At 39.4% G+C, this 17075-nt stretch overlaps 1 protein-coding gene across 2 annotated transcripts in view; it reads left to right on the top strand.

The window, feature by feature from the left end:
* LOC140728462 (integrin alpha-6-like) overlaps positions 1–17075 on the top strand; it is a 94818-nt gene that overhangs the window by 73546 nt on the left and 4197 nt on the right. Inside the window, exons 11-25 of one of the 2 annotated variants that reach the window (XM_073047216.1) lie at positions 1296–1357; positions 1440–1606; positions 4214–4354; positions 4917–5035; positions 6425–6617; positions 7375–7455; positions 7601–7680; positions 8180–8254; positions 8387–8489; positions 8653–8826; positions 10595–10699; positions 10785–10901; positions 10990–11088; positions 13825–13950; positions 16357–16491. In XM_073047216.1, coding sequence (XP_072903317.1) covers positions 1296–1357; positions 1440–1606; positions 4214–4354; positions 4917–5035; positions 6425–6617; positions 7375–7455; positions 7601–7680; positions 8180–8254; positions 8387–8489; positions 8653–8826; positions 10595–10699; positions 10785–10901; positions 10990–11088; positions 13825–13950; positions 16357–16464 — 1750 coding nt within the window. In that variant the 3' untranslated portion in view covers positions 16465–16491. The remainder of the gene's footprint in view (positions 1–1295; positions 1358–1439; positions 1607–4213; positions 4355–4916; positions 5036–6424; positions 6618–7374; positions 7456–7600; positions 7681–8179; positions 8255–8386; positions 8490–8652; positions 8827–10594; positions 10700–10784; positions 10902–10989; positions 11089–13824; positions 13951–16356; positions 16492–17075) is intronic. The other variant, XM_073047215.1, reaches the window with a different exon arrangement.

Genomic DNA, 17075 nt, shown 5'->3' with positions numbered 1-17075 from the left:
GATCATTGACAATGCTAAGGGTCCTGCATATGCAGCATTCCTGGTAAGTATCTTGGATGGGTGGAAGAGAGACCCCAAAGATCCTGTATGGGGTCTTGCAGTCGGATGCCTCACAATTGCCGTACCAGATGGTGATGCAGCAGGTCAGGGCATTACTATTGTTGCTTTTGTAAATATTGGCTAGAATGAGGTGGGAGGAGCCTTGGTCACCTCAATCTCTTCCAAAAAAAAAATGGAGATTGTTCTGTGCTTGCTTGACTAAAGGGGTAGGGTTGAGGGACCGGGTGAGTTTGTCCATTATGTGCGCTTCCAGAAACTTGATGCTCCTAACTCTCTCCACAGAGAAGCCGCCTACGTGCAGTGAGGAGTGATCAGCTTGCCCCTTCCTAAAGGCCGCAATCATCTCTTTAGTGTTATCCATGTTTAGACTCAAGTTGCTGTGCCCGCGCAATTCTACCAGCCACTCTAACTCCTCTTCACCATGTATTCTATCAGTTGATCTTTAAGCACCCTCCGCATGTCAGATGTGAACTTACAACAGCAGTTCCTGATTAATTCTCCCACATTCCAGCCTAACACATTTATAATGGGCCCTGCCTCCATTTAATACTCTCCCACAAGGTCACTATTTATTCTTAGCTAACTTAAAACTCAAGGAGTTGTGATCACTGTGTCATAAATGTTGTCCCACTGAAAGGCCAGCAACCTGGCCAAGCTCATTCCCCAGCACAGATCTAGAATGGCCCTTCCTTTGTTTGGACGATCTCTAAACTGATTTAAGAAACCTCCTTCGATGTGTCAAATTCTGTCCGGTCTAAACCTTTGTGCTAAGGAAGTCCCAGTCTATATTGGGCAAGCCAAATCATCCATGACAACAACCAGTCCTGATGAAGGGTCTCGGCCCGAAACGTCGACAGCGCTTCTCCCTATCGATGCTGCCTGGCCTGCTGTGCTCCACCAGCATTTTGTGCGTGTTGTTGTTTGAATTTTCAGCATCTGCAGATTTCCTTGTGTTTAACCTTGTTTTTACACTGGAGGTAAATTACCACACAACTTTTATGGATAGATTCATGTTTAATAAATTAGTAGAAATTCATTATCTGTTGTAATGGTGCTATACTCAGACAATACTGAGCATCTTAGTAAAGCACCTCTTTCATCTATGTATTTTATATTTATAAAATTTAGCGAGATATATTCTCTGACCACTGATTATTTTCTAGCTGATTGTCATTAACTTCTTTCCAGCAGGAAATGATTGATAGCTGTTTTGTTTCTTGGTGTTTGCTTTACAGTGTGACTGTGCAGGCATGCTTTAAGTATAAAGCTTCCTTCAAAGATTTCAATCCCAAGATAAGTAAGTGAAAGAAAAAAAAATCCCATGTCTATTTTGCACATTTTATCAGATGAGTTTTTAAAATGATTAATTCTCTGCTTAGTCTTGGGCTACCAGCTTGAAGCTGATAGTGAAAGAAAGAAGCTGGGTCTGAAACCAAGAGTCTCCTTTGAAGGTCAAGAGAATGAGCAGGGCAATCAGCTTTCGGGCAGCATTGTATTAAGAAGGCAAGATCACGAGGAATGTGTCTCACCTACCCTTAAGTTTCAGGTGAGAGTTTTTCAAATGTAAACATTCAAAAGTTAGCCTGGTGTTGATGAATGAAATTAGACTCATTAAAATAATGTTAGGATTTCAGAATCATTAGAATTTCTGGGAAGATGGTGGCATGCTCAGCTGCAGCAGTTTTCACAGGGTCAACCACAGGTATCACTGGCTTTTTTAAATGTATCTTAATGCCCAGCAAGACCCTGCTGGACATCAGGAACTTAAAGTAATGCAGGTCTGCTCCATCAGTGAGTTGCTGTTTGGTGGAGAAACGGAAGGAGCTGGACTTGGTGTGGATTGTACTGTCAGAGAGTCGGTGTGCAGTCTTTTAACGGCGAGTGGTCATCTTGGTTGCTTTTCTTGTGATCGCGAGACCCTGTTGGATACGATTAATGTGGAATGCGGCAAGTCTGCGGCGGTGTGGCGTAGCAAACGTATGGGAATCAGCGCTCCTCCATTTTTCACTCGTCAGAAGACCATGTATTTTGTTCAACTGTAGACTGCTGCAACATTCATGGACTCAGGGACTTGGATGATTTTTTTTTTGAGTGACTGGATGTGCTCGTGCTGCGAGTGACTGTTTTGCACCTTGGCCCCAGAGTAACACTGTTTCATTTGGCTGTGTTCATGGGTATTCATATATGGTTGAATGACAATTAGATTTGAACTTGATATTTATTATCACTGACATGTTGTGGAATTTGTTATTTTGTGGCAGCAGTACAATGCAAGATGTAAAACATTGCTATTAAGTTTCAATTTTAAAGACGTGCAAAGCAGTAAGCTGTGTTGCATCGATTGCGGGAATGTGGCAAGTGCACGTGTGGCCAATATATCGCATGGCGAATTGTTTGGGCCTCCCACATATGGAGGGCTCTCTCTTCTTATACGCTTTCAAATACACGTGCTTTTGTCTTGGCGGGCTCGGTTCCTAGCTCCCTGTAAGTTGCCCATTGTATACCATTACTAAGAGAGCTCAGTAAAAGTATTTAATCACACAATGCAGTTGTTCTTCTTGCTCCTCACATACTTAACAAAGAGGAACAGTGAGGCATGAGCTTATAGGCCTTTCAGAAATCTGGTGGCAGAGGGGAAGAAGCTGTTCCTAAAACATTGAGTGTAGGTCTTCATACTCCTGATGATAGTAATGAGAAGAGGGCATGTCCTGGATGGTGAGGGTCCTCAGTGATGGATGGGCACCTTCCTGAGGCACTGCCTTTTGAAGATGTCATTGATGGTGGGAGGCTTGTACCTCTACAACCTTCTGCAGCCTCTTTCAATCCTGTGTGTTAGAGCCTCCATACCAGGTACCGGTGCAACCAATCCAGAATGCTCTCTGCTGTACATTGGTAGAAATTTGATGACATACCAAATCTCAGCAAACTCCTACCGAACATAGGGAGGGTACGTGGTTGTCTTGAACCAGTTGGGCTATAGCACATTCAGAGCAGGTTTTTCAGCTGATTTTTAACTGATAAACACAAACCGTGCAAACTTGACACCATGTTATGCACTGATCAGATTAACTACCATTTTATTTATGTTTATTGATTTCAAATATTCTTGGTGTTGACTCGTTCATGAGCGTATCTCTATCAAATGAAACTGGTTAGTGGAGATTGTAGTCGAAACTTAAGGAATGGGTTGGCAAAGCAAATGGAAATATTGACTCTGGTTCAACAGAGGACTCTCTTGTTAACTTTAGTGCTTTTATTGAGAAATCAGAGGGGAATTTACTCAACCACAACAAATCAAATAAGTAAAGCATCCCAAAGCACTTTAGAGGAAATCTGCTGTGCAAAAACAGAAAGCAAGCTTCAAAATATTGGAGTACATGACTAAAAATTTGGCTAATGTAGGTTCCCATATAGGTTGGATTGCAATATACTCTAGTAGTCAGGTTTGGAGATTACAAAGATATAAATACAAGTATGAACTGTTGTAAAGTTGAAGCAGCCTGAGAGGTATAATATTGTGGAGGTAGAAATAGCCAAGTTTTAGTGTTGGTAAGAATATACGAACAAACAGATTGTAGTCCAGTGTGTGTCGAAGCTCTAACTTGGGAATAAAGTAATGATGCACCAATGAAGCCTTGTTTGACAAGAATTTGTGTCTAGTAGCAGCAACTGTCATTTTTTCGTGGAGGCATTGTAATGCTCTAGCCTTGAAAGAGTGCATCTTTATAGGCTGTTCACTGCTTGGCATGCTCATCCCGTGACTCGCATTAAAAATACTTTGTCTCCTGCCAGCTTCACTCACTTGTCAGCACCGTACACCAGCGAACCTTCCTTTAATGTATTTACTAGGGCACAAGTATTTTGTGCTGCTGAAGCTCATCTTTAGAATCTACATTTAAGCATTTAGTAGGTACATTCCAGTAAAAAATTATTTAAATTGGGTGTCATACAGTAGTTGACAGTAGCTATGTTATAATATTTTTAAGCATTTTTGGGTAAATTGGCTCAGTATTATATATTGGAAGTTGTTTCCACATTGACAATTTATCACTACAAACAAAATTATAGTTTATTTTGGGATATCTGTATTGATAGAAAGATGGCGAAAATGGTACTTGTTTAAGTGGAGACTGTTTGTGTTTTGTGTTTTCAGAGCAATATCAAAGATAAACTGCGCCCTGTTCCCATATCAGTTGGGGTGATGATCAATCAGTCTCGGCGCAAGAAAAGGCAGTTTTCTAATTTAAAGGACTTGAATCCTGTCCTTGATCAGAGTGAACCTTTTGTTACAAAGGTCAGTGGTCTGATTTGTAGGTAATATTGTCTTTTTAAAAAAACAGGAGGTTTGCTATTTCCTATTTTTACTGTTTTGTGAACTCAAACATCAATATGATTGTAATTTTCTTAAATATTCAACTTTCAACATGGGAGGAGGAAGCAAAAGAAGTTGTATGCTTTGTAAAACTCACCAAAAACTTAAGGTTTGTTGGAATTTTCTCAACTCAACTTTTTTCTTCTACGTGAGGTAGAACACCAGCCATGATTTTATTGAATGATGGAGGAGGTGACTAAGTTGCCTAACTTTGGTTCTGCTTCTCATTTTCTTATGTGTATGGAAGTAAAATCCATGCATATTTGTAAGTTAGGTATTGTACACTTTTTTCTATATTGCAGCTACTCTTACATGATATTTTGTTTTGACTTCAAAGTATGTGTTTGAACTCAAGCTTTCTAATAAATTGCTCCTGAAGTTGAAGACTCTGCTTGCTCACCAGATGGCTTCATTAGGCTTCGTTGCATTGAAATATTGCTGGATTACTCAGCAAGGCTCTTCTTGTTTGGTAATTTTAATATAGGTCCAGTTTATGAAGCAAGGTTGTGGAGCTGACAACATTTGCCAGAGTAATCTTCAACTGAAGTATCGGTTTGGCTCCAGGATTCAAAACCAACAGAACAAATTTGTTCCTTTACCCATGTAAGTTTATTTTAAATTTGACTTTTGTTTTCATTTAAGCACTTCAGTTGTATTTGTTGGATTCAGTGGATGAGATGCACAACTTGAGTAAGAGTTCCTTTACCTTGTGCACCTGTAGGAATAGTTTGAAATACGGAAGAGGGATTTGCTTATTATTGTGACGTGTACTGAGGTACATTGAAAATTGTCTTGCATACTATTTGTACTAGTTAAATCATTACACAGTGGATTGAGGCAGTTACAAGATGGAAGGATAATGTAATCTATAGAGGAAGTGTGGTGCAGGTAGCCAGTGTTGCAAGATTATAATGAAGTAGATTGGGAGGCTGAGAGCCCACTTTATCATACTGGGGAATCTTTCAATAGCCTTGAAACAGCAGGTTAGAAGCTGTTTTCGAGCCTAGTGATATATATTGTCATTATAATACTCGCTTTTCCTAGTGGCATGACCTCGGGGGTGAGGACCCCCTTGCCCGGCCAAACGTTTGGGTACATGCTGCGTGAAGTGTCCCCTGTGTCAAATCAGTACCCCGAAATAACAAGCAGTACACAATATGCAGCTAAACGATTAAGATTTTATATTTGACTGTGGGGTTAGTAGAGAAACAAAATATAAAATAAAAGGCGCCAAGAATCTTATTAAACAGTTCATGCACAATTCATTGGAGCTCACAGTTCCACTTCGCTGATTCCTCCTCCGATCGTCGTCGACCTCCGGCTCCCACCGGAGCCCGGAGGGTCGGGCAGGCCACCGACGACTCAAGTCACGCCTCCTGTCTTCATTCCCCTCGCGCCTTCTCCCCAAAGCCCGCGAAAACCCACAGCTTTCACACAGACAAGAATAACATCTCGCCCATTGGTTTGCAACTGAATTCCAAAGTCCCGTTATCTCTGGTTATAACCCAAACATGCTGCTGCAGAGAAGCCATTACCTCAGCAGTTAGCATTACAGAGAAGCCATTTTATTAGCCTTACATCGGGCTTTTGTACCTCCTGCCTGATTGAGGAGGGGAAAAGAAAGAATGTCCAGGGTGGGTGGGGTCTTTGATTACTGAGGCAGTGAGAAGTGTGGACAGAGTCCATGGAGGGGAAGCTGGTTTCCATCACGTGCTGAGCTTCATCCACGACTCCCTGCAGTTTCTTGCAGTCACGGGCAGAACAATTGCCAAACCAAGCATCTGGATGTGGTCCATCAGTTGTATCAATTAACAAAATATAAGTTTTTAGTTTGGAAAAGAGTTAGTAATAAATTTAAAAAGACTAAATATTTATCAGGAGCAACCCACAAAACATTTCCTTTAATGGAGCGTGGAGAAATAATTTTGGCGTGTGTGTTGATGTGAACTGTGAACTAAATTGTTTTCCCCCCCTGTTACTGTGTTTCTGTAGGGAGGATAATTTACCAGTATTTAAATTAAGTGACCAGAAGGATGTAGTGCTGGAAATAACTGTCTCTAACAAGCCATCAGATCCAAAAGACCCGGACAGAGATGGGGATGATGCACATGAGTCTCACTTGATTGCAACACTTCCAGATACATTGACTTACTCTGCATATCGGGTCATATCAACTCAAAATCCAGTGAGTGTGGCATCTTTCTCCCATTTTATGGTTTTTACATGCCTGGCCCCAGGTTGTGCCTTTGGTTGAAATATGCATGAATGGATGCTAGCAGTCCCATAAGCCTCAAGGTTATCATCTTTGGCCAGAATGAGAGTGTACATAAACTTCCTAAAGAACTTAACTTTCATCGTACGTGCCTACTTTGTCCTTTCCTAATATCTATCTACTTATTATTTATTGATACAGTGTGGAGTAGGCCCTTCCAGGCCTTCAAGCCATGCTGCACAGCGGTCCCCCAATTTAATCCCAGCCTAATCCTATTAACCTACCAACCAGTACCTCTTTGGTCTGTGGGAGGAAACCAGAGCACCCAGAGGAAACCTAGGCAGTCACAGGGAGAAAGTACAAACTCCTTATAGGCGGAGGCGGGTATTGAACTGGGATCACCTGTACTGTAAAGCGTTGTGCTAGCCATGATGCTACCGTGCCACCGTCTTACACACATGATTCATTTCTGAGCAGGGTAAAAATTTGAGTGAGAATCCTGATTTATTTCTATGTCTTATCCTCAATTTCCCCACATCCATTATGCACATCTGCTTCAAATGAAACCAACCAGCACATTGCATAGTAGGAACGAGTCAAGCAGGAGACCAGAGTGGTATATTTATTGGCCAAAATCCACTGTTTTTGTTATTATTGTCTTTTGATTGATGGGTTACTTTAACAGAGACTTGTGTTTAACCGTTTCTATTTCATTTGATTTTTAAATTAGGACGAAGTGTCATGCTCAGCCAATCAGAATGGGTCTCGAGCACACTGTGAATTGGGAAATCCTTTGAAGAGAGGATCAGAGGTATGCTTTTTAACTTTTCTGTTTTATTACACATACTTAAGTTGTTTCTGCTTTTCAATATAAAATGCAAGAATTGACCATAATCTGCACATGATGTTGATTTGTGCTTAACATAAATCTAATGCAATGCAATTTTGATTTCCAGGTGACTTTCTACTTGATCATGAGCACTGCTGGAATTACCCTGAACACCAGAAATCTGAGCATCAACTTGCAGCTTGAAACGTAAATCAAACTGAAAAATTGCAGTTGTCAATAGTGCAGTAGATCAAGTTTGTAATCCTAAAGATCTGTTGATGTGTCAACGCACACTTTTATATCTAAGTTTACATTTTATCTGTAAGATGATCTTTATTAACAAATAGTAAAATAGCGTGCCAGTGTATCACAATTGCAGTTCTTGTTACTTCGAGTACATTTAACTTAAATGAACCAACATTTAATTTCCTGCCCTGCTTATCACTGATGTCTGTGCTTGTGCAGTCGATAACTGGCTAGTTGTCCAATCTGGGAAATGCAACATTTCTCAACAGTAATTTAAAACAAAAGCTGTATCCAATTTATTTAAGTTTACATCAGTTAAGTTGAAACGGAACTTTTGAGCATTCTGCTTTGCTAGGCCACACCTCCTGTTTTCCTTGATCATTTATGCGAGCAGGATATCTGTATATAATTTTTGATTAATTTGATAGCTTATGATGGAACTTTTGGTTTCTGTTTACAGGACCAGTGAACAGGTTAATCGGGCATCTGTCGCTACTGCTCGAGTAGTGATCGAACTGCTTTTGTCTGTAGTTGGGTAAGTAGAAGTTCTTTCGTTCTGTCCTTTTTTTTTGATGTAGGTGTATTTTGAGTATTCCATGGGTGTATGCTGGATAGAGGAAAGCTATTATAACAATAAAAACAAACTTGCATCTCTGTGTTTGAAAAGTGCTGCAAAACCATCCCAGGTGTACTTCGGAGGTTCAAAAGTAGGTGAGAGTGCTATGAAGACTGAGGAGGATGTTGGAAGCCTGATTCAGTATGAGTTCAGGGTAAGTGTGCTTTTGTAAAGAAAAATTTAGTTTCCTGTTTTAAAGCAATCCAAATAACCTTGCAATGTATTGTTTTAAAAATTTGTCTAGTTTAGCAGCAGCTACTTAAATGAACAATGGTAGCCATTATTTTATCTACTCTGCAAACATTTTCTCCTCACAGATTATCAATTTGGGAAGATCACTTAAAACTCTGGATGATGCTTGGCTACAAATCATGTGGCCAAAGGAGATCTACAATGGAAAGTGGCTGCTCTATTTGATGAAAATGGACTCAAGAGGCATCAATTATGCAGCCTGTCAGCCCCAAGAAGAAATTAACAGACGAAACTTAAAGGTAGTTAATCTTTGACAATTTTCTCAAAGCTGAGGCTGACTTAACTATTTCTAGGCCTTATGCTGATTCACTTTCTTGCCAAATTGTGCTTTCATAGAAACATAGAAAACCTACAGCACAATACAGGCCCTTCAACACACAAAGCTGTGCCGAACATGTCCCTACCTTAGAAATTACCTAGGGTTACCGATAGCCCTCTATTTTTCTCAGCTCCATATACCTATCCAGTAGTCTCTTTAAAAGACCTTATCGTATCTGCCTCCACCACCGTTGCTGGCAGCCCATTCCACACACTCACCACTCTCTGCTTTTTTTTAAAAAAAACAACTTACCCCTGACATCTCCTCTGTACCTGCTTTCAAGCCCCTTAAAACTATGCCCTCTCGTGCTAGCCATTTCAGCCCTGGGAAAAAGCCTCTGACTATCCACACGATCAATGCCTCTCATCATCTTATACACCTCTATCAGGTCACCTCTCATCCTCCGTCGCTCCAAGGAGAAAAGGCTGAGTTCACTCAACCTATTCTCATAAGGCATGCTCCCCAATCCAGGCAACATCCTTGTAAATCTCCTCTGCACGCTTTCTATGGTTTCCACATCCTTCCTGTAGTGAGGTGACCAGAACTGAGCACAGTACTCCAAGTGGGGTCAGCCCTGGGTCCTATATAGCTGCAACATTACCTCTCAGCTCTTAAACTCAATCCCACAATGCTGAAGGCCAATGCACCATAAGCCTTCTTAACCACAGAGTCAGCCTGCACAGCATTTTTGAGTGTCCTATGGACTCAAACCCCAAGGTCCCTCTGATCCTCCACACTGCCAAGAGTCTTACCATTAATACTATACTCTGCCATCCTATTTGACCTACCAAAATGAACCACCTCAAACTTATTTGGGTTCAACTCCATCTGCTACTTCTCAGCCCAGTTTTGCATCCTATCAATGTCCCGCTGTAACCTCTGACAGCCCTCCACACTATCCACAACACCCCCAACCTTTGTGTCATCAGCAAACTTACTAACCCATCCCTCCACTTCCTCATCCAGGTCATTTATAAAAATCACAAAGAGTAGGACTCCCAGAACAGATCCCTGAGGCACACCACTGGTCACCGACCTCCATGCAGAATATGACCCATCTACAAGCACTCTTTGCCTTCTGTGGGCAAGCCAGTTCTGGATCCACAAAACAATGTCCCCTTGGATCCCATGCCTCCTTATTTTCTCAATAAGCCTTTCACTGAGATTTAATCAACACATACAGCCTCAAAAATATCTTTTGTTATTTTTAAAGAATGTAATGTAAAATTAAAATAATCTGTATTTAATTTTCCTTCATTTAATAATGATTTTGCTATTATCAACATGATTTTTGTTTAAAAGGACAAATATTTTAACAGTGATGGGAATATTGAAAATTAAGTTTTATCTTATGGCATGAAATGTATTTCAGTCCCAGAAGATGCTGGCAATGTTGAACAGTCTCATACTTTCAAACCCTGAAAGTCAAGAAATCTAAAAATCACTAAGAAGAGTCAGAACCCCAAGATGTATGATTTTTCTCTCTTCTCAGTCTGGTCTCTTACAGCAACCCAAACATTGTATTGTTTAAAGTTAGTTAATTTGGCGGGTTAGTGATCAAATCTTTACCTTTTAGATCTCCTGAGCTCAAAGGATAGTTTTATAAGACATTCTTTAACCTAATTATAGACTAAATTTATGGAGCATTTTGTGATCTGCACAGCATACTCACAGTTATTTTGTTGTAGGAAATTCCGATTCAACCAAGAAAGAGAAGGGAACTCAAGGACAATAAAAATAATCCAGGATTGATTTCTTCCTTATTTTCTGATAAAAGAAAGTACATAACCCTGGTGAGTACAAGTGTAATTTTAAGAACTTATTTTTAAATATTTTCTTTCTGCATCTAAACTGACCTTTTGCCTTTATATTCCTCAGGAATGTGGTGACAGTCAGAGTGCCAAATGTGTTAACATAAAGTGTCCCCTCAAAGGCCTCGATAGCAATGCATTTCTGGTCTTGCATTCACGGTTATGGAACACTACTTTCCTGGAGGTAAATATATCTATGATCAGTGTGCACTAACCTTTTATAAGAACACCATTTTACAATTCTTATGAGTGCATCTAAATCTGTTTTGCAGGAATTTTCCACACTGAACTACCTTGACATCATTGTTAAAGCAATGATAAGTGTTGAATCGAAGGCCAAGAACATTGTGGTTAAGAATTCAGAAACTAAGGTAATCCACTCATTGTAGAGTAATCAAGAATGAAACTATGACATAAGTCATTCATGAATAACTTTTGAAAAGAATATTCTCTCCAGTTAACTTTGAATGGTATTTTATGTCATTAGATAAAATTACTGTTTACATATAATAACTGAATAATTCCTAAAAAGAGCTGAGGCTGAGGAGTGAAGATTTAGGGTAAATTGCCAAATTTACTGAGGTACATTGAAGGCTGAGCAGTAGTTAATGATTTAATACAGGCGGTTGAACTGTCTAGATCTTTAAGGATTAGAGAGCAGCTTAAAAAAAAGCCAGAGGCTTTGGGGTTCAGTACCTTTCCACTTGCATATTGGATATCTTCAAGGATATCTTACATTGGGTTACACATCTTCAAGGTGCAATGCCTCAGGAAGGCAGCATCTCTCTGGTGACCCCCACCATCCGGGATATGCCTCGTTCTCCTTCTTACCATCAGGCAGGAGGTACAGAATCCTGAGGGCACACACTCAGTGACTGAGGAACAGCTTCTTCCCCTTTGCCATCCGATTTCTAAATGGACATTGAACCCATGAACACTACCTCATTACTTTTTAAAAAATTTCTATTTCTGTTTTTGCACTACTTATTTTAAAGTAATTGTTCAATATACATATACGCTTGCTGTAATTCATTTTTCCTATATTTATAGTGTATTGCATTGAACTGCTGCCACAACGTTAACAAATTGCGTGGCTTATGCTGGTGATATTAAACCTGATTCTGGTGAGAGGACTATTCTGTGAATTTTATATGACAGTGGAAATTTAAATAAAGATTTAAATTTAAGCATTTTTGTCAGGATCCAAACACTACAATTTTTTAAAAGAAACTATCAATGACTAAACGTTAAACATTAAAATCTGGTGATGGTTCTTTATTACAATTATTATTTTGAAATCTATTTGGAAATTAAACATTTATTTAAAAATCTTCAAACTTTCTTAATAATTAGACTTTTATGGATGTTGTTGAAGAGAATCTCCTGAGTCTGTCCTGTTTTATTGAACAGTACAAGAATGGAATGGATCTTAATAAATACTCTTTAAACCTTAGGTAAACAAATGGCCTCTATTAAATACTAGAGAACAGAAAATAATGGCAAGAAGGCTTTAAGAATTAATTACCTCTGAGGCTTCACCTGATACAGGATTTTAACAAGTGTTTATTCATAGACACCAGAAAGAATATAATTTACAAAAAAAAATTTCAAGTTTAAGACTTAAATGTTCAAGTTGTTGTCATTTCTTTGCAGCTACTCTTGTTGGAAGATTGTTTCAATAGATGTATCACATAGTTGTTAAGAGAAGAAGTTGCCCCTCATGTCCCTCTTAGACATTTCACCTTTCACCCTTAATCCATGACCTATAGTTTTAGTCCCACTCAACCTCAGAGGGAAAGGTCTACTTGCATTTAATCTATCCATATCCCTCTTAATTTTGTATACCTCTGTCAAGTCTCCCCTTATTCTCTGAACTGCTTTCAAACTTTCCTTATAACTCGGGTCTTCAAGTCCTGCCAACACCCTCGTAGATTTTCTCTGTACTTTTTTGTTGATACATTTCCTGTAGTCCTGTGACCAGAAATTCACACAATACTCCCAAGTTATGCCTCACCAACATCTAGTACAACTTCAACATAACATCCCATCTCCTGTACTTAACACTTTGATTTGTGAAGGCCAGTTTGCCAAAAGTTCTCTTTATAATCCTGTCTACCTATGATGCCACTTTCAAGGAATTATGGATCTGTGTGCCCAGATCCACACTCCTCAGTGCTCTACCACTCACCGTGCAAATCTTACTCTGGCTTGCCCTTCCAAAGTGCAACACTTCACACTTGTCTGCATTAAATTCCATCTGCCACTTTACAGCACTTTTTACCGGTTGGGCTGGTAGCTAGGCTCACTGGCCTACAATTTCCAGACTTGTTCTTGGATCCTTTCTTCAACACTGAAACAACACTGGCAATCCTCCAATCTTCCTACACCTCACCCATGGATAAGGATGTCTTAAATCTCTCCGCTAGGGCCCCTGCAATTTCTGCACTAGCCTCCCACAAGGTCCAAGGGAACACGTTGTCAGGCCCAGTAGATTTATCCACCCTAATGTGCCTCAAGACAGCAAACACCACTTCCTCTGTAATCTGTTTAGGGTCCATGACTTTACTGCGACTTTGCCTCACTTCTATAGACTCTACATTTGTGTGCAGGAAATGACATTAAACAATCTTGTATTTTGAAGCGTTGTCTTGCATTTCTTGTACTTGAGTTTCTCTTTTTCTTCCTTGCTGCCTGTACCTGCTATGTGTCTCCTTCTTCTTAACCATGGCCTTCAATATCTCTAAGGTTCTCTAAACCTGCTATTCTTGGCTTTTATTCTGACAGGAACATACAAACTCTGTATTCTCAAAATTTCACTTTTGAAGGCCTCCCACTTACCAAGCACACCTTTGCCAGCAGACAACCTGTCCCAGTCCACACTTGCCGGATACTTTTTGATACCATCATAATTGGTCTTTATCCAATTTAAGAGTTTCAACCCAAGGACCAGACCTATCCATGAAAGAATTTATCTGTTTCTTAATGACTGATCCTCACAGACCAGAATTTTGTCAATGTGCTTGAACAAGCACCTTTCAAGTGGTTGACCCTTCATGAAACAGGATAATTTTAAATGGTGGTTAACTTTTTAAAAAATATTCTTTCAGGTACGGGTTACAGTATTTCCTGAAGAAACAGTGAGCCATTATTTTGGAGTTCCTTGGTGGATCATTTTTGTTGCCATCCTGTTTGGAATTTTGTTGTTGGCACTTTTAATATTTTTATTATGGAAGGTGAGTGCACCCAGCCTTTTATTCCCATGGACCCAAAACCCAGTTACTGCAACTGGGTCAATCCATCTAGAATCTTTGATGTATTTTTGGCATTTATCTTAGTTGGACATGGTTTGCTTTTTTAATAGCCAGTGACTGTTATTTAACTCGCAAGTGGGAATTGATTTTGGCCTAGAGTATGCCCATGCTAGCCCAGAATTCTAACCCAAGAAGAAAATAGCACCTGCCTTTCTTATTTACATCAAGGAGAATATGCTGGAAGTGCTGTTCCAAATTCAATGGTGAGAACCCATACTGGACCTTCAGGTTAAACCCTGCCATGCAGCGAAAGGATTAGGAGGATGAGATCTGAAATGGCTGAACGAAACAGTGGCATTAAGCTTAGCCGTGGGTCCTGACCTAGTGGCTGTCAAAAACAGATTGTCTTTGATATTTAGAAATATTCTAAAATCAACAGTCATTGATATTTTTGTCCTTTAATTTTTAAAATTAAAAGAATTAAAACAACATTCAGATCAACTTAAAAAGGGTCTGAAGCTAACTGGTTCTTGGCTTGACCCTTCATAACCATGGGGTTTGGCTCATAGTCTGCAGTCCTGCGTTCTGCTACCTTTCGGACGTTTAGACCATCCCAGAAGATGGTGTCCAACCAGCTTCATTCTCTTACTATCACCCTGAGAGTAATGGATTCAGTAGAAGTATGGCAGAGCTATAACATTCAGCTGCAGTGCTGATAATGTGCTCTGGAACTTGCCATACCCACAATCAGTTGTTCCAGTGCAGAATAGTAATACCATCTAATATTTACCGAAGAGTGCTCCTGACTATTAAAATCAAAGTAACAGAATTACTGATGTACAATGATTCCGTAACATGTAATTCTCTTTGAGGTTCCTCAAACTGCCATCTGGTTCTCCTCTAGCCACACAAAGCACTGATTAGGAAAGGCACTGCCACTCCATTACAAACGAATCCAAATCCAAATGCATTCTACTCCGCAGCATTGCAAGTCCTTCATCCACCTTTCTGAGAGAAGATGTGGACGTGCTAGAAACGAAATAAAAACTCGGGTTCAATTCCACTGCTGTCTGTAAGGAGTTTGCGCGCTCCTCCCATGACCGTATGGGTTTCCTCCAGTGATCCAGTTTCCTTCCACATTCCTAAGATGTATAGGCTATTAGGTTGCTTGATTACATGGGTGTAATTGGGCAGTGTGGGCTTGTTTGGCTAATTACTGTACTGTATCTCAAAATTTTTCACACATCTGACAGTGGCCGTCTCCAACAAGAAGGCCAGTTGTACTTGAATGCCATAATGTTGGCACACCTGGTCTGTACTGAGTTGGAGGAGGAGAGGTAATCATTGACCAGGAATTTAACTGTATTCGGTATATAAATACAATAGATTTTACAACATGGCAATAATTGAGCTGATCCTCTTATTTTATTAAATGCTTTTTGCCCCTCGGGCATATAAAGAGCACGATGGAATGCTTTGCATTTGCCTTGATAGTTGGAACTCGAACACTCAAAGTTCAACAACATCCCAGAGAAAAAAAGTCCATTTGTTTATGATGGTGATTGTACCAATCAATCTTGCATCACCAGCACGATGTAGCTGCTGGGCATGGTATTTTTAAGAAGCATATTAATGATTTGCCGAGAATTTTTTTTTTTCCCCTAGCACTTTACAAACCAGGGTCCTGAGACCCTTGGGTAGCACAGATTTTTTTGCATCAATAAACAAGTTTTTTGCTTTCATCACATGGCATCCAGTCAATTTGTCGTCGTTGGGCCAAAATTGCAAAATTCTCTGTCTTCAGCATGGGTTTCCAAAATTTGAGAAAGAGGCTTACACTTTCTTTCAAGAAATTTTTTGACAGGCCAGCAGCATCCTGAGCATGATTTCTATTTTCTCAATACGTGTATTGATTCAACATCTCACTTTAAAGTCGTTCCATGGACTCAGACTGTATTTTTTTGAATGGTGCAAGTGGTCACTTAACTACTTTGATTTGAGAGATGTGAATGTTGTGCTTGTTTCGAACCTGGTGCTGAATGTCACTCTGTGAAAGTAATAGTTTTACCATTGGATCTTGACTGAATTCTACTCTGCATCAAAGTAAATTAATTATAAGATTTCAGCTAACATTTGGGTTTAAAGAACATCATGAATATTTTGAGTCTGACTATTATGAACTTGTGATTATAGAATTGCCAGTGCATGCTTCGTCTCTTCTTTAGTTTTAGACAATGTATTTTAAAAATACCTGAGTTTTCTGTTTTGAATTGAAATTTTCTGTGATAATGCACAGATTTCCAGTAAATGTTCAACTTTTAACAACAGTGTGTACTGAAAAGTGGCTTTACGAAAAGAACTTGATTATTAAACAATTATATCTTGTAGTTTGGTTTCTTCGGCAAAAGCAAAGATTCCCAAAATGACGCCAGGTATCACAAGGCTGAGATCAATGTTCAGCCATCTGACAAAGAAAGACTGACTACTGATGCGTAATGTTGACTTGCTTCAGTCACTGGTTTGGTAAATAGTCCATTGGTCTGATTCTTGGCTTGGAGCAGCATGGTGTATAGAGCTTGGCATCACTTTGATCTTTCTCTTCCTCAAAAGGGACAGTCTCACAGATTGATAGCATTAACACCTAAACAAAACCTATTGGGGCGTGGATACTATAAAAATAAATTGCTCTGATGTTTAAAGAACATGGGGAAACAATTTTGAATATCTGACTCTAAACTGTACAATTATACACTTGTTTTTAATGAATAATTGCTAATAGTACCTGAATTTAAAATGCCATTCTTCACAAAGAAGAATGATCAAATACAAATGGTTTATAACTATTTGAAGATATTGGCATAATTTTTTGGAACTGTTTAATGCTTATGCAACTTCACTGTAGCTTCCTTTGCATGGATCTTGTTTGGGATATGGTGCTTGCCCTTTAAGTTATACTTCTGTTCTTCCACAGGTTCCAGCTGCCAGAATTAATTGTAGAAGTACATTTTTTTTCCTGAAATAGTCAATCTGTTGCCTTTTAAATTGTACTTGTCTTTTCTGAACAACTGTTCAAGCTTCTGAGTTATCATAGTTCTATTTAATGATAT

The sequence above is a fragment of the Hemitrygon akajei genome, chromosome 5, assembly GCF_048418815.1.
Source record: "Hemitrygon akajei chromosome 5, sHemAka1.3, whole genome shotgun sequence".
Lineage (NCBI taxonomy): Eukaryota > Metazoa > Chordata > Chondrichthyes > Myliobatiformes > Dasyatidae > Hemitrygon > Hemitrygon akajei.
The sequence above is the reverse complement of the archived record's forward strand: the minus strand, read 5'-3'. Positions and strand labels throughout refer to the sequence as shown.